The sequence below is a fragment of the Xiphias gladius genome, chromosome 1 (genome assembly GCF_016859285.1).
Source record: "Xiphias gladius isolate SHS-SW01 ecotype Sanya breed wild chromosome 1, ASM1685928v1, whole genome shotgun sequence".
Taxonomy (NCBI): domain Eukaryota; kingdom Metazoa; phylum Chordata; class Actinopteri; order Istiophoriformes; family Xiphiidae; genus Xiphias; species Xiphias gladius.
The window spans coordinates 8,607,943-8,630,887 of NC_053400.1; the positions used below are offsets into that span (position 1 = coordinate 8,607,943).

A 22,945-nucleotide genomic window follows, 5' to 3' on the forward strand; every position below is an offset into this window, starting at 1 on the left:
CACATCAGTAGGATCTTGTTGATAACTGTCATTACACTGCTGTCTTATCTGATGTCACTTTGACTTGGTTGGAATGTGACTCCACCATGGACCTCGACAGTATCCACGGTTTGACTTGTGTAATGCACTGTATTTTACCTGTCATTTACTTTATGTGGTCATGTAGGATAGCACATGGTCATTTTTGATGTGTAACTGCTTCAAATGCCCAAAATCAGCTCTGTTTGTCTTAAATCAGCAGTTTTGGTTTCTGTGAGTCAACAGGGAATCTGTGCTGGTGGTCTCTGCAGTCCATTACCACAAGAATCACTTGTTTTGTTTAGAAAAGTAAACGTAGCATTGGAGTCTTAACGCACTGTTTAAGAATACTTCCATGACTTCCCTATCTTTCCTATCTGTAATCCAGACAGATTTTCTAAGAGAGTCAGATTGAGTGGAAATTGTGATTGGAAAAAAAGAATATTAGAATGCCATTTAAATGTCATTCCTTATAACGTAATGAAACGTAATATGTGTTAGATAATCAATCCCTTCATTTACTATACCCACTTATCCTGTTCAGTGTTGTGCAGGCTTTCCTGGCTCATAATGGGCAAGAGGCAGGGTACGCCCAGGTCTGGTCGCCAGTCTGTCACAGAGCTGACACATACACAACCATTCGCATTCACCCTTTGTACATCCCAGATAAAATTTTCAGTCCATGCAGTCCATGGACTAATGGATTTATTAGAATTCTTAAAACTAATCCTCCATTTCCCTCTCTTCCAGATGACCTGACCCCTTCCATCATGGCAGCAAGGCCCTCCATGGCACTGACCCTGGGTCAGCAGCAGGTTGCTGGTTTGGCAAGAGCCGCCACACTGGAGCAGCTGAGAGAAAAGCTGGAGACTGGCGGGGGAGGAGAGGGGCCTGAGAGGAAGATGGCCCGCCTGGCAGAAGAGCAGCAGCGCCTGATGCAGCAGGCTTTCCAGCACAACCTGCTGGCTATGGCTTCCCACATGCCTATGAACCTGCGCCTGGGGGCCCCCGCCATCACCACCAGAGGTCAGTGCTGCCAAGTTTGTCAAGATACTCTTAAAAGAACCTTGCAATTATGAAAATTCAGTGTTTGAGTCAAAAGAGGAACTTAGTATTAGGCAAGTTGTTCTTTAAAAGGTTTGGCACATTTCATTTCAGCAGAAACGTGCAGCCGACAATATTCTGTAGAAACATCCGAATTGCCTTGTTAAACTAAACAATAAGTCAAATCTGACATTTAACAACATTTTTCCAGAAAGCTGAGCGAACATTTCAACTGTCTGTCACAGCAACATCCAGTGAATATTAAATAATCCTATAAAATACTTTAACCGACAGTGACTCTGATCAGAAAGAATACTTTAATGTGAAAAGTTAAAACAAACTTCCACAAATTATTTACAGATATAAAATACTAAATGGGTGATTGCATAAGCATGCAGCCCTTTGAAAACAGTGTTTAGTTAATTTTTACATAGGTAGCAGTTTGGAAGCCAAACCCACCCTTTCTGGATAAATGTATTAATGCTGAGATTTTAAGGGACAATATTTCATGTGAATACGCAGAAAAAAACATCCGTGCACTGTCATTTCTGTTTCTTCAGATGAGAAGCAGCAGGACATGTCTCTGAGCATCTCAACTAATGGAAATGCCAGCATCACTGTCTCAGTGGAGGTTAATGGCACAATCTACTCAGGTGTGTATGGGGTAGGGGTTATCAAGCGTTACAAATCATTGATAAATAGTAATAATGTGCTAAATCCTTTCCTTCCACCTGTACAGCAGTTTGTCTTTAGGATTTATGAGCTGCACCATCTGTGATTTCTTTTATCAGGTTCTTAGGTGATTTTCAGTGCCTAACATTTGAACTTTTACCGTTGTAATGATAAAAGCTCGATGTTGATCTTTATGTAATGATGTCACTTTCTTTCCTACAGGAACCCTGTTTGCCCACAAATCTGGTGGAGCCCCAGGGCCTGCTGTGTCGGCGGCTGCTGCTTCAGCTTCCCCCGCTGGAACCAGCACTAGCTTTGGCTTCTCTGCACCCCCGGCTCAGACCCTCAGCCCCACGTCATCCTCCTCCTCCAAGGGTCCTGGCTCGGCTGAGCCGGCCCCCAGCGGGTCACCCTAACTCGAGCTGCCCTTTGTACCTGTTCCCCAGGCCTCTCTTCCACCGGGAGACCCCGCATGAATATACAGTACAATGAGAAACCGATAAGAATAACAAACTGTTGCACAACAAATACCTCATCAACCCTGTCAACCTCTTGGCTGTCCGATCATGAACACAGAACCCGAGAATATTATATGACATCACGTGCCCAAATGCACAGCTATGCATTTTATTCAACATACAAACACACATGCACACACTACATTACAAACACAATCATATGTACACAAACACACAACCTACACACACTTGTTAATTCTAATGTACATGCTAAACACAATCAGCTCAGCCAAAACCCACTGACAGGTGTAGTCACAACTGAACTTGAAAAGTTTTATCTTAGAACATTTTGTTTGTTTGTTGCCATTTTGTTGTCTTTTTGATTTTGTGTTTTAGAATGATTTTGTTTTTAGTTTTTTCTCTTTTTACATACCTCAAATCAAGTAACCTGCAGTGGTGTCTTTACCTCAGGAGCTGTAGTATATTTAACCTGAATCAATTTTATTTTTGTATTCTTTTTGACCTAGTTGCAATCAGGGGAAGTCGGGTAACTCATCAGTGGAACCTTGTGTACAGAGCACCCCCCTCACAGTGACAGGCCTCCAACCCAGGCTGCTCAGGTTTCTTCTACATGCTGTAGCCCCTTGCTGAACTCAAACTGGTGAATGATGAGATGCTGTGGATCAGCACAATAAATACCTCATTTCATAACTCAGCCCTCAGTTCAGATTACTTGAAGCCCATTATAGAAAGGCTGGAAATACAAACCCAAAATTCAACCTCTCGCGGGTCCGCACAAGCTGTCTAAACAAATAGCGCACAAAGCTGGGGCAGCAGCAACTCTTATCTACCTACAACAAGCCTAGCAGACCTTGAGCTCATTTCTCCACTTGGCTCCTATCTATGTTACAGAACGACAGTACTGAGGCATTCTTCATTCTGCTAGAGAAACAGGTTTGAGTTTCTTTTCCCTCTTTTTGTTTGTGCATTCTTCCTCCAGCTGCGGCCACAGAGCTGAATGTCAGTCTGACGTCGTCATCGTCGACGACGCATAGAACTCAAACCCCATACCGGCCTCTCTGCTCTGGGGGGGCGTCTCTCTCAGGAAGCAATGTGACAGCTGCAAGGAATCACTGTTAATTTAAAGGAGAAAAAAAAAAAAGAAATCATACCTGAAGAATGCACGAGTCTACATGACTGTTTCAAGAATACCTCATCAGACTCTCTCAAAAAGAGAGTCACATTACATACCTCATACGGCTGCAAAGCCATCAAGACTTGACACCCCAACCCATGATGGAAATCGTACCTGAACCAGAACTGACATAAACGTACAGACACACTGCTGGTGGTTTTGGGGACAAACAGAACTGGGATGGGCCTGCTATCTCTCTCCTCTTGTATTTACTTGTAGGACTTGTTTTATGCTTGCTTCTGTTTTGTTTTGTTTTTTCTTTTCTTATTTGTTCCTCATGTTGTTGTCTGAGAAGAGTGATATATCTGCTTCTTTTTCAGGGAAGAGGAACAGACTAGTTAGTTCCTCACTGAAACGTGTAGATTTTGTAGGAATGTTAACAGGTTTCAAGGTCGCAGGGGGTAAATTTAACTGCAAACTTCTAAATCGCAGTTAACGTCTTCTTTCACGACAGCGGCAAAATGATATGCATGTGTACAATCATGTGGCCAGTGTTTTAACATCCTAATCCTCTGGTTCACATTAGACTCTGGTTATTGCACAGCTAGATACCAAAGACTAGCCCAGTCGCTCCTCGAAAATGATCCTTCATACTATCCTGCTCACACCTGCAGTGGTGCACAGCAAGGCGGTTCAAGGTCTATTTTGGACTGGAATAATGCTGCATCTAATCTCACTTAATGTGATTTGGAGTTTTTTTCCTAAAGCAAGTAAAAATACCTTTATGGCGACGTGAGGTAAATTCCTTTGTTTCACATTTTGTGGCATGACTGGATTATTGGAAAGTTAAAATGGAAATAAGTCAATTTAAAACTGGATTGAAAGTCTCAAAATCGAAATTCGTGACATTTGCAGAGGGTCATTTTTGTAGGCTATTAGCAGATATTTAAGTGTCATTATCCAGAACAGTAATCCAGATGCTGTTGCTTGTCCAAACTGTCTCCTTAATTTAATCCCACCCAATGTGGACGCAGTCCTTCTCAGCCAATGTGGACAGAGACCCACAAGCCTAATAATTAAAAGACCCCGTTCCTGATAATCCAAAAACAGATGGATTATCCCTTTAATTGTAAGGTATTTTTCTCCCTTTAAAATAAATTCTTAGCATCAGCACATCGCTATCTGTTTTGAACGTGAGACATTTTAACTGTTTAGAAAACCTCTTTAAGCCCAGTGTGATCTGAGGTGGGCTGCCTTGTTGCTTTTATTAGACCGTATTTTAGCCATCACGTGTCAGGTTTTGCAGACATTTTGCAGTGCAGATCACAGCCGAGGGTTTGAGGGGTTTGAGGATGGTGCTGTTGGTCCTTTTGGTGTACCCTCCAGAACCCTGTGTGACACATAACTGTATTTTATAAAGGTGAGAATTGTAGATGCTGCCTTAAAAGTAGTTGCTGGTGAGATCCAGCCAGTGGAGGTTTCACTACTCTGCTGGCTGGGAAATTGTCTCTCTTTGAGCTTAATCCTTTGGAGAGTAATCACTTTTTTGGGGGGGAAACAATTCAATCAGACGTTAGACACCAATTGTCAAAGGAGAGTTTTGCTATTTATGTGTTTTTTTTTTTTTTTTTGTTTTTTGTTTTTTTGTTTTTTTTTTTTTTAGTAACAGTTAAGCTTAATGATTTTAGGCTGTTCTTATTTCTAAGTCCAAGCTTTCTTTTTCACCTGCTTCGTCTAAGCAATGACTGTTTGATAATGTAGCTTCACTGCCTTTGTATGTTTGTGTGTGCGCCGTAGTGTGTGTTTCATGTGTGTGCAAGCAGGTTCAGAACATACTTTATGTTGTTGCAGTTCAGCATGTAGAGTATCATGCCTACATACACTTGTAATAACATTAAGGATACTGCAGGTGGGGCCACTGCCACGATTATTTTATAAGTGGGCAAGAGATGCTTGTGTGCCCCCCCCCCCCCCAAAAACCTCGTCATACCACAATACCTCAGGGCAGTGGGCTGTATTTACTGTTGCGTTCAATGTTGAAGCTGCGTTGAGGGACGAGTACTTACGGAAGCTGCGGTCACTTCGCTGAATGCTACTTTGGTTTTGGTGTTGCATTTTGGGATTTTTTTTTTTGTCGTCAGTAACTGCAGGCAAAGTCTCGTCACTCAGGAAGCTGTGAAGTTGGAAGTCTGCAGAACCTTTTGTCTCTCAGATGATATTGGAGATAATTCAGTTTTAAATTGTTTAAAAACTAACCTGATCTGTGTAAAAACAGGCGCATATGCAAGTGGTTATCGAATACCTCATTTATCAATTTTATGTTGTTGTTTTTGGCTTGTACAATGCTCCGTATATTAATTCAGCTGTGGGGTTTGTGCATATTTTTGTACTGTTATTATTATTATGGACATGATAATAATGATATTACTGATATTATAGTTTTCTCTTTGATTAAAGTAAACAAAAATAGGACAAAACACATGAATGCTTGTAAAAACTGGTTTGTGCTGATTGTATTTAAGAGGAGCACTTTTCCAAAGTGGTTTTCACACATTCAGTTTTGTTCATATTAGTAATATAAAGATATGGTTCTCAGGGCTTTAAACTTGTATGTCATGATAAAGTTGTACTTTATATCTTATTTCAGTGTGTTTGTTTTATTTCTTCCTTAAAATGTCACCGAGACCACCGCATGTAGTGCTTGCTGACATGTGATTCACGCCCACTGCCGTTCATCTCGTGTTCCCTGCTTTGCTGCAACGCCAACATTAGAATCAACCAGAAGAATTTTCAGATCCTTTACAGTGAATGTCCAGGGAGTTGAAACATCCATTCATGTCCTCTATTTTACAAGCCAGCCATTGCTAGGTTTCTTTATCACAGGTTCAGTAAGTTCCCCCTAACAAGAAATACCACCTGCAGGCTTGATTTTAGAAACTGTTTCAGGCTTTTTATGAGTCACTCTGACCTTAAGGAATTGCAGTATTTAAATATGATCAATAACTTTTCTCAAGTTAGACTGATCTAAAAGCCCCCACGCCAACTCTGACATACACTTAGCAAACCAACTTTCCCCTAGTACATAATGTAGAGGAAATGTCATCATACAAATTGTGAAAGTATGTCTTCCCGTCAGCCTTCCTGTATTTCAGAAATGGTATTTTCCATTATTTAGAGCAGGGGACAGACTAGAGCCAGTAGGAATTTTTCAAATTAACCTTGAAACTACATGTTTTGTTTTTGTTGGGTTTTTTTTTTCTTTTAAACAGTGTGCAATGTTTGAGGAAGCCAAGTGGTGCAGTTCCTGTGAAAGCATGAAGTGAGGCATTCATGAGTGCTGTTATCATTTTAGAGCTGCTAATTTAGTCAGGTTGGAAGAACTGAACTAGTAGAATATTAAAGTTACTAAACTGCAGGATGAAAACAGATTTTTAAACAGCATGTATATGAAAAAATAAAAATGCACCTTGATGTATGATTTAAATTTCAGTTTTCTTGACTTGCAATAATATATCTACTCACTGCAGCTAGTTTTGTAATTGTATTGCTTTATTAATTCCAATATATTGCAATTACCATTCATCAAGTTCAAACAGTTCATCAAGATGTGATGTTAGTTAGTCACATAATTTACAAATAATATCAAAACCAAGATGTAACATGTAAACAACTTTTATATTTATATATTTTTTATATTATATACAAACACACATTAAATAATATTTAACATTCTGCTTGTAAGACCACTGAAAGCAGCAAAGTTAGAAAGTACACCTAAAATGTATTTTGTATTGAACAACACTGTTGCGTCATGAGCTCAAACGTTAAGCAGTATTACATGTTGCTGCTGCTGGACCAACTGCATTGTCTCTACTAAGATTCACACTTCCTCACAGGCACAGCTGAAAAAAGGATTTGTCAACTTTGCACGTTGAGGACGTCTGGATTATTTAATAATGTCAACATGTTGCCTTTAACTTGATCAACAGGAGTCTCGACAAACAGAAAGGAGCTCAGTCTGTTTTACGCCTCTCAAGTGAGTCTGAGGTAGTATACAAAGGAGGAAACTGCAGTTAGGAAAGTGTCCATTCTGACAGAATTTCACATTTAAAGGAAATGGATGCAAAACATTTAGTAGTTTCCCATGAGAACTGAAATGAAATGTGCATCATGTAACTAAGGTATTGCAAGACTTGAGTGGTTTTCTGTTCGACCTGCATGAATCTGGTTTCAGTATATTTCAGGTCACCCGAGATGGATTTCCTGCATGCTGCACTCTTACCCTGTTTGTACCTCTCATGTAGTCTCATGCATTATAACATTCCCGCCAAGAATCTGGTTTTCTGAAAAATAATCCCTGGAAAGCTTTCAGAAGGTCATTTAACAGCTTTTAACACAGTTGAGATTTTTAAGCAGTATCCCAAATTGCAACTATACATCTGGTTTCTTCTTGCTAAATGTGTATGAAACAAAGTTTAACTTGAATTATGCTAAGAACATATTGCATCATTATTGGTTAAGCGCACATTCTCTCGTTTATGTGCATTTAAAGGCATAAGACACAAACACCAAGTGCAGTGAAGTGTCAAAAGATTCGGAGATGCCAAAAGAGGAAAACAAAACTTTTTAATTGTTTAAAATGATGCATTTGAAGGCTGGGGCTAATTATGTATGTATAATAAAAATGAGAGGGATTTGAAATTCATTAACAGTTGCCACTGCACTTGAAAATGACAATTCCTTATTAATGTTTTTAGCCTTTCACTGGAATCAGGACTAACAAGACAAACTCTTAATCAGAGCGGCCATCAGACAAACCCAGACCAGCGAGCTCGATAATCGGCCCGCCGCCCTGCTCTCCAGCTGTAGTTGGTACTGTGCCAGGACTTTGCTGTAGCCCAACTCCTCTGACACACATCTGTAATCTCCCACCTGCTCAGGACCAATGCTGTCAATCAGAAGGAGGCACTCCTGATCCTTTGACCTGCAGGGTATGGAGCTTTCAAGGTGACGCCAGGTATACTGGGCGTGATGGGACGACACCGGACACTGAAGGAAATACCTGGACCGAGAGGGAAGTGTGATGCGGTCCACGTTCTCGTCTGCAAGTGTATCATGGGAATATCTAAAAGCTGAGAAAACAGACACCAGGTCTATTTAGCTTTAAGGAGGAAAGTTGATTCATCTAATCTTTATTTAACCAGGCAGGTATCTTATTTCAGTTACAGAATGGCATGGATTCGGCAAACCAGAAAGTCAAAAGGGATAGTCATTTGTACAATAGTCAGGCAAGTAAAGTAAGTGACAGAGGAGTGATTATGGTAAAGGGAACTGAGTTGGTGAAGATTTGTTCTATATGATAACGAAGCAGAGGTGTTGTTGTTCTTTACATGGTCTTTTGCATATGTTGAGGTAGAAGTAAGAGTTTGTCTGCTTTTGGGGTGACAGAACCTATAAATCATCAGCACATGGGAATATAGGAGGGCTGCTTTCTGATGTTATTTATGTACCTAAAACTGAGCTTTGTAATATGCCCTTGATGGCCAGGAGTGGCTGTGATAAGAAAGTTGGAAAATGGTGGAGGACACAAGTCATCAGTACTAGTAGTTTTAACGTATTTCTGAAAGGCAGGCTAAAGCTGTTGATAAGAAAATGTAATCTGCAGCACAGCCCCTTGCAACCGATGTCAAGGGCAACAGGCATCTTTGCTTTGACACGATTAGGGAAGGAACGCGCTGCATGCAGAGCAAGATATCACACCTCTTAAGAAGTGGCCACGTGTTTAGTTTCTCAAAATGAGACACGCGTTCCCGCAACAGTGTCACCAGAAACAGTCTGGGTATGTGAACTAGAGATAGTAGAATTGTGTATACAGAGCTTACCTATTCATTTGGGGATGAAAGTGGCCATGTAAGGTGAGGGGGATTGAATTGCCAGTGTCCTAACTTCAAATATAGTATCCGGGAGCCAGCCTTGTCTAAGCCTTATGATGATATTAGAGTACACATACACTACTCTCAAACCTGACAGTGTTACTGCTTTACTATGCCTACTGAGCTTATCAGGCCGTAAAATACGTAAAGATCAGTCTATTTGTGTTGTTTGAAACTTAGGAAGAGAAATCGATTGTCAGTATGTGAATTGAATTCCTCCCAAGTTACAAATACAAAGTCCCCACACATATTCATTTCTTCTAAGGGGTCCGTTCACAGGGTAAGCCACAGGGCAATATCGGAGGGATAGCTAAAGGAAAACAACAGTTAAGGAAATTTCTTCAAAAGGAATGTGAACGAACACAACTTGTCAGCGCTGTTCTGGAATGGTTTCATGTTGGGGGGCAGGTTCAATTACCCCCGCTATTATCAAAACACAGTATGTGGCTTGCAGATAAAAGAGCAGAAAAAAGACGCAGCCATTTCAGGAAGGAAGCAGCGCTGCTGGTTTCAGAAACTCCCAGAGTGTGAATTTTCTTAGCTCATGGGCATAAATAAACACCTTAACAACCACAAAGGAAATAGTGCTCTATGATGCTTTCTCTCCAAGCAAACTGCATCTAGTAGTTCCATGAAATAATTGTTCAGCATGTAGAGGAACGTGGGCTTACATGTGGGGGGATCTCAGACTGGGCAGCCCAAGGCACTGACAGTAACGAATGTGTCAGATTCGTTTGACTAATATTTTCTTAAATGTTGTATGAACATCTTAATAAGGATAACCCCTATAGCCACTGCAGATGTTCATTTGTTGATTTAGTTTTGTACATCGTGAAAATTGATCATTTAAAAAAGGAACGGTACCCCGAGGCCTCACAGCAACAGCGCCTAGATTTTCATGCTATGCCCCTGCAGACTAACACCAATAACTGATGATGAGTGGGCTTTGAAGAAGCAGTTTGACATTTTGAAAGTATGCTTACATTCTTTTTTGCTGAGTTAGGTGGGAAGATCAATGCCACTTTCATGTCTGTCTGTTAAACATAAGGCTACAGCCAGCAGCCCGTTAGCTTAGCTTAGCCTAAAGTGGAAACAGACTGTTGGACAGAGCCAGGCCTGCTGTTCCCCCTGTTTCTGTCCTTCATGCTAAGCTAACCAGGTGTTGCCCACTTTCTGCTGTTCTTTAACAACTGTAATATAATAAACTGGAAATTTTGTTTAAATAAAACAAAACCACAACATATTTTGAATAGCTTTCTGAAGGAACAGAGAAAACATTCAGAATTCAATAATCTTGTGTTTGATGTGTTATGTTGAATCAGCATACGTCCAGCTAGGCTGCTGTTTAGCTGCAGTTCAGCTGAAGATGAGCTCATTTTGACCGCGCAGTCCCATGACATGAGCTCACACTTACTGTATGTGCAACAAAGATTGGGCTTTATATGCGGTAAACTCATAGATATTCTCGTACCTTTTTCTGGATGAACGGAGCAGATGGTATGGTTCCCCGTAACCACATCCTGTAGTGTGCCACTGTCCAAAGGAAAGGGAAAACCTCAGTTAGAAAAAATCGGCCAGTTACACCGAAGACATTGTGAGTGTTAGCAAACCTGGAGACCACGTAACGGTGAGCACTGTAGAAATTCACCGCCCTTACGCACACATACTAGACAGAATGTTTACCTGCAATGTTAGCAGCCCCATGCAAATACATCTGACATTTAAATTATTATAATGCAGAATACTTGGCTCATTACTTTACACATGATACACAACTACCACAATACACTCTCACAATGGATTCAGGCCACTAATACTTTATTGGAACCCACAGAATCTTATAAAGAAAACGATTTGTAGAAATAACTTTAAGTATCAGTAACATCATTACAAGTATCACTCCATTGTTAAATTACTTTTACGGGACTGTGCCTGATTATTTTATGAAGCAAAAGGCAAAGCAAACAAATCAAATGAAACTGAATTAATTAGTACCTCCATTCATCTGCATACAGTACATTTCTCAGTAATTAATTGTAAGGTAAATTCCCAGATATAGGTAGTTTTGCGTTTGGGGGACGTTCACTTGATTCTACATAAATCCACACCAATCACTCCACAGGGACTGTAGCAGTCATTGCATGGCATCGTTAAATCCCCTGTAATTTAAACTATTGCTCAGAAAGAGAGTACACTCCCCTACCTCCATTCTTAGCTAGCCTATGTCTGTCCACATGCGGACAGATATAAGTCATGATTCATATCACTATCATTTCCTTCCTTGCAGAGCGCGATGAGCAGATTGTGACTCAGGCTTTGATAATGTTTTATGTGGTAATAGACGCACCCATCATAGTGATCACAGTCATCGGCCGCATCACATGAAGTGCGTGGGCGGATGTGTGTGTATGCATGAGTGTGAAAGGGGTGGCAGATTGCAGGTAGTGGCAGAGTTCCTGTATGTAGGTGGTGTAGGAACCCCCCCACACACACACACACACACACACACACACACACACCACTGGCACTTATTTGGAAATGGATTTCTAGCTCACTTGTCCTTTTCTACAAAAAAATCATTAAAAAGTTTCTTCCTGTTTACAGCGGAGACTCTGTGGTCTATACACTTCTTCTTTAAAGGCAACACTGGCAAAATGCTTTACTAGGAAACACAGCTGCCGAGTGAGAAGAAAAACTCTCACAGTATCATTATATCAGGAAAAATTCATGATAACACAACAGTTCTCATTGGAGTTCTCATTCTTTCCAACGTTGGCAGTTCAGGTTTGCAACGTCACACACATTGAGTTTTGCATGGGTCAAACCAATTTACAAAGTGACTTCAGTCAAGTGACTACTGTTTGGATAACCAAACTCCTGACAGTCATCTGCTTGGTGTCACATCAGCTAATGTTTAACCAGCACCCTGTTTATCCATTTCATATTAGACTTTTAATGCTGATGCTGTAGAGCGTGAAGCGAAAACAGAGCTCTGATGTGATCATTTGTTTTGGGGAAAGTCCTGCTGAAACTGAAATGAAATTGAAAGGTTTTCGTATTTCAGTTGCACGTAATTAGAATGAAGTTTGGAAAGATCGACCCATAGTCCACATTTCTACACTCTTTGGTGCAGAAAAACAAGTTATGTACCCATGAATATGTCAGTAGAAACTTCTCAAACCTTTCCTACAGTATAATCAATCTGACACGATCACTCTTTTACTCTATGCTTATTATCCACTCATGTTTTCTGCCAAACAATGGCTAATTACGTACAATAAAATCAAACCTGTTATATGGATGTAAAATGCAGCATCATTTAAAATATCATTTTGTGTTGGCCTTGGCTGTTTATGGTTTGGATGACAGTTAAAACAGCTGACAGCTGTGGAAACAAGGGCTTTGTGGTGTTGTTAAAAGACATACTTTGGACATACTGTTAAAAGATGGTACTGTGTACGAAAGAAAAGTTTGCAAGCATGCTAACTGTATTGTAGAAGGGCGAACTAGTAGAACTAGTATCGGGTCAGTATCGGTTGAGTGTTGAAATATTTAGGTAACATGATTTACACCATCATCATAAGAGTTGCTCCATATTGGAAGTGAAGACTCTTTGGCAGGTGCAGTTTGCAGTGGCTCAGCTGTGGCCAACTATGCCACATTGCACCACTATTCTGATGACAATGCTAATAGGATTCAAAAAGTTACTAATTATGAGACACTGTGTACAAACCTGGGGGGCAGGCCTGAGTGAACCTGTGCTGTTAAACCTGTGTAGGAATCAAAGGGATCCTGTGTAGTTTTTGACCACTCGCGGTCCTAACAAGCAACGTTTCTGCCAGCGGATTCCAGTTTTGTTTCCATCATGAACACGAGAGCATACAGCTGAGCCAATACACATTTCTTCGTGGCAAGAAATGTAGCAATGCGCCAACAAAGGCAGCAAACATGGATGTAAACAATGCACAATTTAAAGTACGAAAGAAAATTGGCTTTGGTTTGTTTGTCAGACCTCAAGCATAAACACAGATGCATTTTGGTGGGAGACAGTAAATGTACACATACTGTAGCTTTTGTTCGTTTAAAAGAAAACTTCACGGTGCACCTTTAACAAAACAGAGTACCTTTAAGTAGGTAGTAGTATGTCATTTTTGGATGTGATGTAAAGAATTTATGTTTGGATTTTGATTCAGCTTAGAGGTCTCCAGGTACACAAAGCCTGGTGGTCTTACTGTGTCTCAGCGGTACAGTGGGTGCCGTTCCAGCCGCAGTAAGGATCTCTGGCTAAGACACATTCCTCACAGCTGTCTCCGTACTTGGCACAGTTTGCCACGTCCAGTTGGATCAGTTCACTTCTGGATTCCACATACAGTTTCCTCTGCAATTATGCACAGATAGAACACAGGTTTTCTAATCGTACTTGACCAAGATCCTGGGGAATGTTTAAACTTCATCCAAAATACCTAAAATCTGCTCTTCTTTAGGAAGTACTACCAGTTTCCTTTAACTCACTGTGACCAGTATATGATTTATACTCTTCCATTCTACCCACCTTTGTCTTGGTGGGTAGAATAGTTGTGTAGGCAGGGCTTTTTTTACTCACAGAGGAAGGGTGAAGGATGATGCTGAAGATATGGGCTTGGTGGAAGATGGGTTGGTACTCAGCGATGACAAAGATCTGACTTTTAGTCTGTATCACTTTATGAAGCCCTCCATTTTCTGTTTAAAGAAGGAATGAGGAACAGAGATGACTAGATATCCAAACCTGTCAGAACGAACCACACCTTCTCAAAACATCCTACTCCCATATCTCTCATTACGTAATATGAGACTTCCAGCAAAGGCTGTCAAATGTTTTGATAAGAAAGCATTCAGCTGACATTCAGTCATTCAGGTCAGCTACAGACATTCCAGTTTATCGGGCTGCTTATGTAAACTTTACAGCCAGTAAATAAAAAGTTAGAATGAATGAAATATGAATGAACTTGTTTATTCATATTAACTTTAATAAGTTAATAAGTTAACTTTAATAAATTAATTAAACATATTCATATTCATATTTAATAAGTTAATATGAATATGTTTACATGCAAGCCTGCCATGGGTAAAGAATCCCTGATTTGGAACTGAAAAAAAAAAAGCTTGTCTGAAAAGCTGACGTGCTTATGTTGGGCTGTGTTGGAACTTTCTTGTCCTTATTTGGCCCAGATCTATTTATACTTTACCACCTAATGTATCCTCATACACCAGTCATAAGTGCTCACAGGGTGAACGTGCACTTATGGCATGCTTTTAATGCATCCTGTGGGCTGTTGGTCTACAGCATTTATCCCATTTATCTACAAGTCATGTATCATGTGTCCTCTCCTTTGACACGGGAAACTGTTGGGTTGGCTCAACACTCTTCAGACTTCTGGTAGTAAGAACTTGGAGCTCACAGGATGTTGATGACGGGTTGGTTCATCCTATTCCAGTCACATAATTGAATTAAAGAGCAGTGTGGTTTTAGCATCCGCATGCCAGATTTGATTTGAACTTTCACATCCTATTTTCAAGAGTTTATTGCTATACTTTTCAACAGGTAGTTTCAGCCTTTCAAATGTTACCAAAAAGAAAATTAATTTGAACTGTATTTACTTTTGTGCACTACACTGATATTCCCTGGGTGGGGGAGAATTTTTGGTACCACTGACAATTTCAGCACCATCACTCGACTGGTGCAATATTTCATTTCCAGCCAGTTAACAGGGAGCCGCCAGGAACAGGCGACTCCCGCTTGTGTTGATATGAGTTGCCACCGAGGCCAAAATGCGAAAGGGTGCTAAAGGGTGTTAAATTCAAGCCAACTTGTCCCACATAATTGTACTGCATTTCTGCTCGGCATTCAGTGTAGAAAGTTAACTTTGTGCTGAGCCTCTGGGCTGTGGCATCAATACAGGAAACTTTTGGGTTGACACAAAATATAACAGATACTATAAGTGGGTTCTGTGTCAGCAACTAATACCTGTTAAACTGAACTTTTAGGTCAGCAAAATGTTCTTCTCCCAGTTTAACAAACTACTTAAGGGAACCGGTGTACGTAATGTGCACAATATACAATACAGTGTACTATTCTTAGTAGCAATTTCCCTTATTCACATTACTGTATTACTCACTTGTTGACAGGAACAGAACTGTGAAGGGATGGTTCCTCTTGTCCTGGGAAGTGTGAACGTAGATGTGGGTGTAGTTGTGGTGATTAAAAAGAAGTGGGCCTGACTTGTTCACGGGCTGGACCCACTGCTCCATCTCCGAGGTCTTCTCAATCATCCTCAGGGTCTCTGGAGGAATCTTTGTGCTGTCACTAACACACTGAAGAAAAAAAGCATGTGTTTTGGTTCTGGTCGCACACCAACTGACCGTTCAGTTACTGTTGCTATGGCTGCCATGATGTCTGATCTCGCACAGATTTACCACCAGAAAATCGGAGTCATTTTTGAAACAATGGTTCCGTGCTTTCAGACAGAGGTAGACACAGCAGGCTTCTCATTTCGCCAGTCGCTTTTGTCAGATGAAATGAGAAAACAGTCGCGGGGAGATTTTACCAGCTGTAGCTAGCTCGATAATTAAGCTAACGTTAGCGCCGCGAGTTGCTGGAAACACCTGTCTCCGGCTTACTTTTTAAAGTTTCCAGCTGACTTGCTTGAAAAAAAGAACCCTTACAAAGTGGTCTTAAATACGCATTTACACATACATCAGATTTAGATTGGCACTGACATTAAAACCAAGGATAAGATTAGGTAGCAGCAGCGACAGGTGCATTGCTGCCTGCCAAAGTATCATAAAAACTTTTTCTTTTTTTTTAAAGAAAAGAACAAAATAAGGCAATTACTTGGTATCTTAAGAAAATATACAAAAGGCCAAGTCAAATTTGGGAAAATGAAAAACTTATGCTCAAGATGTGCTAATCAACAACCTGTGCTTTTAACTGTATATAAACACAGGGTTAAAAAGATATCAACCATAATAATTCCAGGAATCATTTTGTGACAAGACTAGTTGTTAGGTTTTTCACCTCTGGTCAGTTTGAATAACACATACCATCCTAGACCTCTTCTTGTGATTGGCTGTGCTGGAGCCTTTAAACGGGGAGGTTGAGAAGATGTGGTCAATATCTTCAATGGTGTAGACACACACGGCACTCATGCCCCTGCAGAGAGACACAGACGTCAGCAGTTCTACACAGAAACATCTGCAACAACAAAAAACTATTGCGAGGTCAGTAAATATTTTAGCCGGTTTCTGCTGGTTAAAAATAGTGAAAAAAGCAGGTGGGCGTAGTTTACAAAGAGGAACTGAGCTGAACCTTGACCAAAACCACAAGAAGAAGCAACAACAAAGTGTCGTCTGATCACACAAACGAGAAAGAACATGATCTTATGAAGAGATCACTATTGAAGGCAGTCCACAGTATTTATTCTCATATCATGATGGTTTGTAGCTATGTGCTTCGTTATGGTAAAATCGGCTCACATAACAAGTGCCTTGATTGTATAACATGAAGACAAAACAACTTAGCAGCAAAGTCATTCTGGTTTTCTTACATCATTGTGGCTGACTATAATTTTATGATGCCGAAAAGTGTCCGGGTCAAAAAACTCATGAAAAAAGTAAATTTGATTAGGCAAATACTTAAGTTATGACTTTGCTTAAGTAGTCATACTGCACTTCATGTAACGTTTGAGATCATTCCTCTCATGCCAACTTGATTCAAACTCCTAAATTTGGTTAAAGTAGCAGTGTTTTTACTTTAGTAAAACCTGAGAATGTTCATTCAGCCCTTGCTTATATACATAAATGATGAAGGAGTCCTACCATTCATTTCTGAAGAGTGCATAAACCCTGGCATCCTGCCACTGGTCTGCATGCACAGTGGCCACATCTACCAGTTCAGAGAAATACTGTCCATTGTCAGGGTCTCCGCAGAAGAGCCTGGCATTCATCTGGGACGTCCAGCTAAACTGCAGGTTGTTCTTGGGACCACCAACATCTGCCTAGAAGCAACGCACAGCCAAAGGATCAATCACTCCTTCACAATGCACATGCGAGTATTACTTCATACAATGGAAATGGTTACAGTTCTTGTTTACAGCAGGTACTTTGTGCACATATCTGATTCTAGAAATGAATTTTGTAGTCCTACATTCTAGCCAGACTGTATGTGAAAGTTATTTAATCCTAATGTCGTAAATAATGAGGTCTTACCATGCAAACCTGGGTCACAAAAGGGAGCCACGTGTCACTTTGCAAGCTTGTGTCTCTGTTTTTCTCCTTATAGAAGGCATAAACTTTGTCCTCTAAGGAATTTGGTCGTCTGCTGAGCATCAAACCCACATAGTGCTGCTCTAAAGACAGAGAAACAAAGTCATTATTTGTCTCTATAATGACATAGATAGCACCATGTAAATAAAGAAACTTCTCAAGTCCTAGAGAAAATCATCCTCCATACAAGTACCTTTATTATGGTGTACTGGTCTAACTCTGTCTTTCCCAAACCTGTAGATACCAATATTGGCTTGAGATCCAGAGTATGTAATGTAGAGGTCTGCACTTTCCGCTGATTCTGAAAAGAGAGAACAAATGGATATGGAAGATAAGAAAACGGGTGAATCAGGAAAACGGGTGAATCAGAAAGCAGAGACTCACCAGCAGATGTAAAAACATCCATTGTGTATAAAAACTCACCCACAAGAGCAGACGGTTCGCCTTTCTTTATGATAAATGTCCCTATGCTTCTTTTTATGTGCCCCATTTTTGCAGAGGGCATGCACTTGGGTGACAGCTCTGATAAATTCTACAAAAAAACAAACAAACAAAAAAACAAAACAAAAAGGCAAGTTAAAGAAAAATATGCCCCCTATTCTCCATCACTGTAAGCACAAGTATGATTTAAGCATTAATTATACCCTGCTCATACAAGCATATGCATTTTCTGAATCGAAAACACCCACTCTCCCACACGTAGATCTTATGATGTACTTTTCTAGAGAAAGTATTGGGTTTTTTCAAATAAACAAAACAAGAAGTGGCTGGTCACAATAAGCACAACTGGGGACCACCGCCATTCTCAGTAACACATTGAATACAGTGTCATACCACATCACAGCACAGTGTTTCCCTGCCATTGGTTCCACACACAAATGCCTGGTTGGCCTCTTCCCTCTTGTGGAACACAGTTATGTTATAGCTGCAATCCTAAATGAAAAGAGGGAGAATTTTTGCAATATTTCAGGAGTAGTCAACAATCGGTCACTATCAGATCTAGATGACGACCCAACCGCTCTGCTCTGTTTGCTATTAAGTCATTTTACACTGCTCACCTTTCGTGGAGTGCTGTCAATGCATTCCTTCCACAACACCTTCCGTTCTACAGGAGTCTGTGGAGAGAAATAATACCGAGCTATTACTTTGCTCCAAATTACTGTAAAGCAAGGCTAATTTCGATACGTTCAGTGTAGTGATACAGCTAATCACTACCTTCCGATGGTCCTGAAAGTTGTATGAATACAGGTGTGTTTGTCCAGCAGCTGTGACGGTGTCCGGCTGTCCATTCAGGAGGATCTGTAAAGGGGTGTGGTGTCCGGGTGAAGGTAACCTTTTGACTGCAGTCTCTGCAATTGAACCAAATACACTGAATGATAAGCAAGCCTATGCATGTGCACTGGGTGTCCTTTCTGGGGCCTGCGTGTCAGCTGAGGATGAATCCGAACAACTCTGCTGATCTGCTGACTTTTCACGTCATTCGCAGTGAAATACAGCATCTCAACATCTACTGGATGGATTGGAACCATTCCATCATTTAGTCTATAAAATGTCAAAAAACACAGTTTCCCAGAGTCCACTGTGTTGTCTTCAAATTGTTTGTGTTTCTAACCAGCAGACATAAACTAAAATATATTCCATTCACAATGAAATTAAACAGAGAAGAGCAGCAGAGGTAAAGCATCATACATGTTCCCCATTGTCTACATTCATGGTGGCCGTGCAGTGGTAGGCTATGTCTTGTCTTCTGATTACTCTATTCTTATGATATTCATGAGTTTAGCGTGTGTGTTTAGCGTGTGACTCGGAAATCAGTCAATGGATATCCGAGTTCTTCTTCTGCTGTGTCACTGTGTCCTACAGTTTCCTATCACGATTCAAATTCCTAGGGACCCCCGAAAGTGCTCTTCATCCTGGGGCTTGGACCTGCCAGAAGGGCTGACGTGAGTTCCTGGGGCAGCACTTGAGTGTCTAAACTGAGATGCCCAGACTTGGCCTGGCAGTCTTGGGCTACTCCAGCCTGGACACTTGATGCTGAACCTGGCTTTTCAGGTCGTTTTCAAGCCGAACAGTGAACCAAAACATGTAACAAATAAGCAAGAGCAACCTTGGCTTTTTACTTAAAAATTAAATACTCTTTAATTCATTCACAATCCTGAATTTGAATCCATTTTTTACTGCGGCATTTTTTGTATTATTACCCTCCAAACTGGGTAGAGTGACATGAAATGGTGATAAATATTTCTGTTTATTTGCTTTGGTTCTTTATCCTCCATATCACAAAGTCTCAAGGAATCAGTACTGTGACATGACAGGGCACATCACAGGCTATTACAGTCCAGAATTGGAATCATTCTTACTCGAATATTTTTACTTTAACTCACCCACCATTTACTTCCCGACGACTTGAGACATTCATTTCAGTTCACTGGTCCACTTGAAAAGTGGACCAGGAGGAAGGACCTTCAAAACTTGAAACTTCCTCACACATAGTAAAAACACTGTGGAACAGCTTTAGGCAACGTTCATCGCCACGTAAAAAAAAAATTGTTTCAAAATTTAAGAAAAAGAGGCCAACAATATATATATATATATATAAATGAATGTTCATACCTTTTTCTGTGAATATCATCCTCGGTAGATGCCTTTTGTTCGCCGCGGTCGAACTCCCGAGGCATGGAAATAGTAAACACCAGGTTAAAAGTAAGAGCTGCATCCTTCGCCGAGGTCAGTCGAGAACCAAGTGACGCGCTCCGCCGCTCCGCGCCTTCCTTCGTCATGGACGAGTCCGCGGGTGGCCGGATGACACGCGACAAGCGACCCGCCCGTTAACGATGTTCCCGTCGTGCGCTTTTCCAAGCCGGCACGGGTTCGACCTACTCCTACCACATAGGGTAATAAATATACCATTAGAAGGCTCCAGTGGCAAAGGAGTCTGGTCTCTGCTCAGTTGTTTGGTTCGTTTCTTCGTCCACGCCACTTAAACGCGCCATCTACTGCCATCAACGGAACCTGGAAGCGGTCCCTGGTCTTTAAATGGGAGGACTGTAAAATAATATTTTTAGAGATATTTTTTTAAAATCTTTCTTTAATATTGGTTATTGGGATCTTCATAAGTAGTGAAGTATCTATCTTATTGTTGTGAAATCAAAACACGAGCACTGACCTTTTTTGTTCTTGAGCTTGCGTCAAGAGCCCAAAACTTAAAACAAACTCGTGACTGATTTGTCCAAAAGGTGTCAATTTCCATTTGGACTTGTTTTTTGTTTGTTTGTTTGTTTGTTTTTTTTTGTTTTTTTTTAATCCAGAAAATGTCATGGGTACTGGCTGGAGATTTGATAGAGAACAAATTTTTTGGCCATTTTTCAAAATCTTCCAACTTAAGTTCCCAAAACCTTCAGACGGAAAGAAAAAAAAAGCTTCATCTAGTTACTGCTCCTCTTCTTCATTAGAGACAAATTAGTGTGAGCAGAACAGCTCTAGTGGTGGACCGTCAATGCGTGTCTCAGAAACTCCCTCTTCTCCCAGTGTATTTGTGCATCGCTCCATCAGAAAGGTGGTTGCGTCTTCAGCGTTCACCTCAGGTGGGATCTAGTGTTTCTGCTCAAACCTCATAGGTTCCACCACCAGTGCAAGCCGAGGAACACAGAGAGGATCAGTCACCTCCCTGCATATATGGGTGGTTACAGAAATATCAACATTTTCTTTAAGTACAGAGACAACCAAAAAAGGAGCAATGAGGATCAGCTGGGGACTGACCAGGAAAATGCAGAGCAGCTGCAGAAATATCATTTCTACTACTAATACCATGCAACCTGCACACAACTCTATCCGTCTCCACATACATCACCATCCCACCGTGACATTTAGCATCGGAGGGATCAGGTCACTTCTTTTCTCAGATCTTTTCTAATTTATTTTACCAATAAAACATCAACCCAATGGTATTAGACTCTTATTTTTTATTATACTGACACAAGAGCATGACCATCAGAATCTCAAATCAGTTAATGTGATCACTGTTTTGTTAACACTTTCTCCTTGTTCTGTTTTTATTAATACCACAGGAACCACAATGAACTCAGTGTTGCAGCAATACTGCTGATGTTGCTCTTTTCTAAATTGCTGTGTTTATTTATGTATACATTATTGAAAAAGGATAGAACGCAACTGAGCAAGGCTATCCATCATAAATATATATTTTACGGTCAAAGTTTATAAGAGTAAGTGGATATTGGATTTTGGAGGCAAAATTAAATTTTCATTTTTAATATTTACAGAAATTCGTGGTTAATAATCTCCTGACTATGATTTCCTGTGAGAACTGTGACTCGTTGACCCCAATTCATAACAAAACTGTTTGAATGTTTCCCTCTAGTGGATCTCTGGGGTAATGCACCCGCTTGGCTGGGAGCATAACAGGAAACCTGTGAAACCTGATTTTACTGTTTAGATGCGTTCTCCTCCAGCCAGAACGGAGGTGTGTGTGTGTGTGTGTGTGTGTGTGTGTGTGTGTGTGTGTGTCTTCAGCTACCAGCTAAAACCAGACTGTAGTTCCTACCGGCTGGTGGCCAGAAATACTCTAAATGCTGCAGCAGCATACGTGCTGAAAGCTCATTGCACTTACTAATCAGAGCAGGTGGCTGAGCTGAGGCGACGCCAGTCAGGTGTCTTCAGAGTCCAGTGGCTTAAATAGCGGCTCCAGGCGTTCATTGACGGGGATCCTGAGAGTGAGAATTTTCTCACAATGTTTAACAATATTGCTAAAGTTGAGATGGATGTGAAATTTTTTTTCATAATGAAATTGTAAAGTGTTGTTTTTTGGCCTATGTTTCACTACTCTTTTTTATCTTAGACTCTTGTTCTTTTATGTACATGACATTTATAGCTTTTAGCTGATATTAAGTCCAGCATTAGTTTAAATTAAAAGCTAATTAAAATTCCAAATATGTATAACAGCTCTACAAACTTGTCATTTTTATAAACGCGCTTTTTTAAGAAAAACGTTTGTCACATATTTGGCCACCAACTTCCCACGGATACTGTATATACCTACAAGAGATACGACCCCAAACGCCCTGTGTGGCAGCTTGTCATCCTTTTCTGCTGTAAGGGAATGATCAAAGACGTCAGACCGCCTCTCCTCCTCTGGTTCACTTCATCAAGAGTTTGGAAGCCACTGAAATTTAAATAAATGCAAGTGTCGGTGTGTCAGTGTGTCGGAGGGAGGGTGAGGAAAGTGTGATTCCGAGGGGAAAAGGTGAGCTGAGATTATACTACTATAAAAGTAAGCTGTTTCTTTGCAGGATAAATGCTGATATTTTGTGTAAATGTGCTGCATATAAGTAAATAGAACTACTAGTCCTAATACTCACATAACCACT

The 22,945-nt window shown here is 40.6% G+C and overlaps 2 protein-coding genes across 3 annotated transcripts in view; one reads left to right on the forward strand and one right to left on the reverse strand.

Moving 5' to 3' along the window:
• LOC120795959 (AT-rich interactive domain-containing protein 3B-like) overlaps positions 1–4,925 on the forward strand; it is a 48,697-nt gene extending 43,772 nt beyond the window's left edge. For both annotated transcript variants that reach the window (XM_040138280.1, XM_040138286.1), the window contains exons 7-9: positions 769–1,044; positions 1,623–1,715; positions 1,957–4,925. In XM_040138280.1, coding sequence (XP_039994214.1) covers positions 769–1,044; positions 1,623–1,715; positions 1,957–2,150 — 563 coding nt within the window. In that variant the 3' untranslated portion in view covers positions 2,151–4,925. The remainder of the gene's footprint in view (positions 1–768; positions 1,045–1,622; positions 1,716–1,956) is intronic.
• A 1,999-nt stretch (positions 4,926–6,924) lies between these two features.
• On the reverse strand, positions 6,925–20,290 carry LOC120794975 (semaphorin-7A-like). Its single transcript, XM_040136399.1, has 14 exons — positions 20,175–20,290; positions 18,777–18,910; positions 18,620–18,676; positions 18,396–18,494; positions 17,985–18,093; positions 17,755–17,862; positions 17,505–17,644; positions 17,115–17,293; positions 16,341–16,449; positions 15,416–15,611; positions 13,864–13,979; positions 13,493–13,638; positions 10,732–10,793; positions 6,925–8,459 (listed from the first exon to the last, which is right to left on the reverse strand). The coding sequence occupies exons 1-14, from the start codon at positions 20,275–20,277 to the stop codon at positions 8,104–8,106; spliced, it is 1,914 nt and encodes a 637-aa protein (XP_039992333.1). The 5' UTR covers positions 20,278–20,290; the 3' UTR covers positions 6,925–8,103.
• Between the last annotated feature and the right edge of the window lie 2,655 nt (positions 20,291–22,945).